Source organism: Myotis davidii, unplaced genomic scaffold (genome assembly GCF_000327345.1).
Source record: "Myotis davidii unplaced genomic scaffold, ASM32734v1 scaffold441, whole genome shotgun sequence".
NCBI lineage: Eukaryota > Metazoa > Chordata > Mammalia > Chiroptera > Vespertilionidae > Myotis > Myotis davidii.
In genome coordinates, this window is record NW_006291818.1 from 2,443,384 (window position 1) to 2,448,680 (window position 5,297).

Here is a 5,297-nt window from a genome sequence, read left to right on the forward strand (position 1 = left end):
GGAGGGTGAGGGTAAGGAGGAGAGATCAACCAAAGGACTTATATACAAGCATATAGGCCTAACCAATGGACACAGACAACAGGGGGGGGAGGGCATGAGTGAGGGGATGGGGAGTAATGCGGGGATAAGGACACATATGTAATAACTTAATCAATAAAGAAATTTAAAAAAAAAAAGAAAATACAAATGAAAGTTGTAATAAGATATTACTTCTGCCCTCTAATATGGCTAAAATTAAAAAGATTGACAATATCAAGTGTTGATGCTACAGGATAACTGGAACTCTCATATATTGCTAGTGGGAATAAAATCACTGTGGAACACAATTTGACAGTCTTTAAAAAATTAAACATGCACTTTCCATAATACCCCAAAATTCTACTCCTAGTTATTTATTCAACATCATGAATAATATTGAATGTATCTATACATACACACAAAGTGTGTCTACACAAAACACTGGGACATGAAAATTCATAGTGGCTCTATATCCAATGGTCCAGGGCTGGAATCAAATCAAATGCCCTTCAACTGGTGAACAGATCAACAAAAATATATTCATAAATAAATACTACTCAGCAATACAAGGGAATGAACCACACAACACACAACAGTATTGATGAATCTCAAAAACATTACGCTGAACAAATGAAGCCAGATGCAAAAAAAGGTACAAACTTATGATTCCATCTATATGAAATTTTAGAACAGGAAAAACTAATCTGTAGTAAAGGATTGCAGATAAGTGATTGCCTGGAGCCATGGTTAGAGAGTAAAGAAATTTAAAAAATTTTAAGAGATGGATGAGGAAGGTATACAATAGAAATTTTGGGGAAGGGGTGATGGAAATTTTCTTTATCTTGATTGTGGTGGTAGTTACAAAGATGGGCTGGCTTGTAAAAACTCAATGAGTTGTACAATTGAAACAAGCATATTTTTTTAAAAAAACAAGCATATTTTAATGCAGAGATCATTCACAGAAAAACAAAATTGATGCTGAAATAAAATGCTTTCTTTTTTGTTTGCTTTTTATTTTATTGGGTTTTTTTACAGTGAGGAAGGGAGAGAGGTAGAGAGTTAGAAACATTGATGAGAGAGAAACTTCGATCAGCTGCCTCCCGCACACTCCCTACTGGGTATGTGCCCACAACCAAGGTACCTGCCCTTGACCGGAATCGAACCTAGGACCCTGGCGTCCACAGGCTGATGCTCTATCCACTGAGCTAAACCGGTTAGGGCTGTTTTTATGTTCTAAAAATGACTTCACCTATTAGTGTCAGCAGCTAAAATAATATACATAACTGTTTAAATAGTTAGCTTTTGCCGGTTTATAGAAGCAGCTTCATTAAATTAAAGCTCTGTTTTATATTTCTGTGAACTGTACATTGAGATTTGTTTCTAGAAATACATAAAATAAATGTGATTATCAAAGAAAGATTCAGTCTTGAGTTCCATATAACCCAGAAAGAGTTATGCTTCTCTGGCTCCTAGGTAAATAAGGATGCAAGCTAGGAATTTAGAGCAAATGGAAGTTTCCATAAACATCTTCAGGTAACCAATGTACCATAATTACTTAGTTACTATGAACCAAAAGTTTCAAATATTTAACTCTAAACAGCAAGGAGATTTTGGAACGACTGTGTGTTTAAGTCCATTTAATTTGGAGAGGGAGGGGACAGTTGCAGAAAAAGTCTATGTGCTTTGTAGAAAAAAACCCCACTTTGTAGTCAGACAAATACTGTTTGGATCCTGTTCTTTTACTTCTATGTGGCCTTGGGCATTCTCCTTAACCTCTCAGACTCAGTTTCCTTTTTATAAATGTTTTGCCTGGCACAAAGCACCCAAAATATGTTAGATCCTTTTCTGCCCATACAAAGGTAGTGTCACAGTCAATGTAGTCCTTCGGAAATGTTAATCTACTGGCATAGTACAGGGTACAATGGACAAGGAAGAGAGAAAGGACATAAAATAACCAGCAAGGAGGATCAGAAATAATAGGAGCTTTAACCAAGTAGTGAGTGGAAATGGGAATTGAAGAAATGAATGAAAAACATTAAGAAGAAAGAATGCACAGGATTGAGTATGATGTCTAAGAATAAGAAAAGAATAAAAAATATAAACAAAGTTTTAAGATTATGCGAGACTAGAACAGTGATATGACCAGAGCTGGGTTGCATAATGACAAATGATAAAGTGTTCATACAAATTAAAATTGTTGTTCCCCAGATAGAACAGCTTTTTTTCCTTAGGCCACTTGTCTAGATTTCTTAGCCCAACAGTAATATAATATATTTCTATTTAATTAAAAAATTTCTAGTAGCCACTTTAATAAGTAAAATTAATTTTAATACTATTTCCCTTATCCCAATACATCCAAAATATTATTATTTCAACATGTAACCATTATAAAAATATTAATGAGATTTCACATTCTTTATTCTCTTTTATATTTAGTCTTCAAAATCTGATGTTTATTTTAAACTTTCAGCACGTCACAATTTGGACTAGTCACATATACAGTGAGTGGCTACCGTACTGGACAACACAGGCTTAGAGTATTAAATACTACAATCAATTTTTATTTCTAGATGAGTAGGTAGACAAAATTTGGTAATGTTATACTATTCAGCAATAAAAACGAGCGGACTACTACAACATAGGTGAGTCTAAAATGCTTTATGCTAAGTGAAAACAAACAAACACCAGACTCAAAAGGCTACTATGTGGTTCTATTTATGACATTATCATAAGGGCCAAAAAATAAGAACCAAAAGAAATGAGTGTTGCCTGAGGCTGGGAGGAGAGGAAGGACTTGACTGAATTCACAAGGGAATTTTGTGGGATGATGGGCATGTTTTATATCTCAATTATGGTGTGGTTTCAGGACTGTGCATTTGTTAAAACTCATAGAACTGTGTAATAAAAGAGGTGATTTATTGTATATAAATTATATCCCAATAAATCTGATGTTAAAAAATGTATTACCAGATGATAATGCTAATTATACAAAGCCATAATGTTTAAAAATAGGCACTTTTATATGAACACACTAAAGAAAAATATGGCATTATAATGAAGAATGCATATTTTCTTACTACTTAAATCTCAGTACATGCTATGTTACATAAATTTAATCATCACTCAGTCTTACAAAATAATACTGCATAGTGTATTTTTGTTAACACAATGGTATGTAATATAAAAATTCTTAAGTAGGACAGTTTATTTAAAATATATTCTCCCTACAGATATGACACCAAAAGCACAAGCAACCAAAGATATATTAAATAAATTGGATTTCAAAATTTAAAATTTTTGTGCTTCAAAGTACACCATAAAGAAAGTGCAAAGACAACCCAATGAATGGGAGAAATATTTGCAAATCATATATCTGATGAGGGACTGTATCTAGAATATATAATTATCTCTTACTACTCAATAATTTTAAAATTTTAATTTCAAAAATGGGCAAAGACCCTAACCAGTTTGGCTCAGTGGAGAGAGCGTTGGCCTGTGGACTGAAAGGTCCCAGGTTCGATTACGGTCAAGGGCATGTACCTGGGTTGAGGGCACATCCCAAGTAGGAGGTGTGCAGGAGGCAACTGATCGGTGTTTCTCTCTCATCGATGTTTCTAACTCTCTATTCCTCTCCCTTCCTCTCTGTAAAAAATCAATAAAATATATTTTGTTTGATAAATAAGTGCAATTATCAAAGAAAGATTCAGTCTTGAGTTCCATATAACCCAGAAAGAGTTATGCTTCTCTGGCTCCTAGGTAAATAAGGATCTGAACAGACATATTTCCTCAGAAGATATACAAATGTGCAATAAACATATATCTTCAAAATCATGAGTTATCAGGAAAATGCACCTCAAAACTACAATGAGATAACCACCGCACACCAATAGAATGGCTATAATGAAAAAGATAATCTAACGTGTTGGTGAGCATGTAGAGAGAAATTGGAATCCTTATACACTGCTGGTGGAAATGTAAAAGTTGTATAGCTGGTTTGGAAAACAGCTGGCAGTTCCTCAAAAGTTAAATAAAGGGTTAACCTATGACCCAGCAATTCCATTCCTAGGTATTTACCCAAGAGAAATGAAAGCATGTCCACACAAAAACCTGTATGTACATGAATGTTCATAGCAGCATGATTCACAAAATTGGAAACAAACCAAACATCTATCAAATGATAAACAGTGTTACAACTACATACTCCATGAAAAGTACTAAAGTAATGGTATGTGCTACAGTGTGGATAAAACTTGAAAACATGTTAAGTTGAAGATGTCTCAAAATACCACACATTGTACGATGCTGTATATATGAAATGTCCATAATAGTCAAATTTATTGAGACAAAAAGATTAGAAATTGCCTACGGCTGGAAGGGTTTAGAAGAAGAGGGATGGGGTACTTGGCTAAAGGGTGTCTTTTGGAGTGATGAAATGTTCTAAAATTGATAGTGGTGGTAGTTGCACAACTGTGAATACACTAAAAGACACTGAATTGTACACTTAAAAGGGTGCGATGTATTCTATGTGAACTATATCTCAATAAATCTATTAAAAAATACTCTCCTATATAAGGAAGAAGAGTTTTTAGTCAACACTGACAAAATAACTAAACAACCAAAAGTGGTGTCTATCCAAATGTGCAACTATAGTGGTTTAGTGCATCTTTGGATTTAGGTTAAGAAAAATAGCAAAATAATTACCCTTTCTATTGAAGACAGCTGTTGCTGTAATCCATCACATTTTTTGTTTGCTTCTTCGAAAAGAGTTTTATATTTTTCTGTTTGAGACTGTTGCAAATTAATTGTTCGCTGCTGTCTTACACAATCTTCCTCAAAATTTTTTACTTGAGACTTTAAATCCTGAATTTCATCCTCCTATAGTTATGAAATTATAGATTATGTTAAAAAAAATGCACATGATTGGTATATAAAAATGCACATGATTTAAAAATATAAAGCGGAAAACAAAAAGGAACTTCATATTAAAAAATGAAAGTCACATATTTTATTTGTGCTTAATAGCTTACACTTATAAGTCTAATATAAAGAATTCTAATTGCTAACAAGTATTTAAAATTATTTAGCTCTGAAAATTCCACATCTTAGAATGGAGTTCAGTGTTTACATATAATTTTTAATTCAAAATTTAACTGAATTATATCTCAATGAAGCTAATTTAAAAATATAATTTAAATTATTCCTAAAATGTCTTAATATTAGAGCATATACATTGATAACTTTTAAAAACTAACCTTTCTATTGCATTCACATACAATATT

General features: G+C 33.0%; 1 protein-coding gene across 1 annotated transcript in view; it reads right to left on the reverse strand.

Moving 5' to 3' along the window:
- The window catches only part of TEX9 (testis expressed 9), a 66,875-nt gene that overhangs the window by 11,866 nt on the left and 49,712 nt on the right, over window positions 1–5,297 (reverse strand). The window contains 2 exon segments of the mRNA XM_006765239.2: window positions 4,720–4,893; window positions 5,271–5,297. The exon segment at window positions 5,271–5,297 is cut by the window's right edge and continues 18 nt beyond it. Of these exon segments, the coding sequence (XP_006765302.1) occupies window positions 4,720–4,893; window positions 5,271–5,297 (201 nt within the window).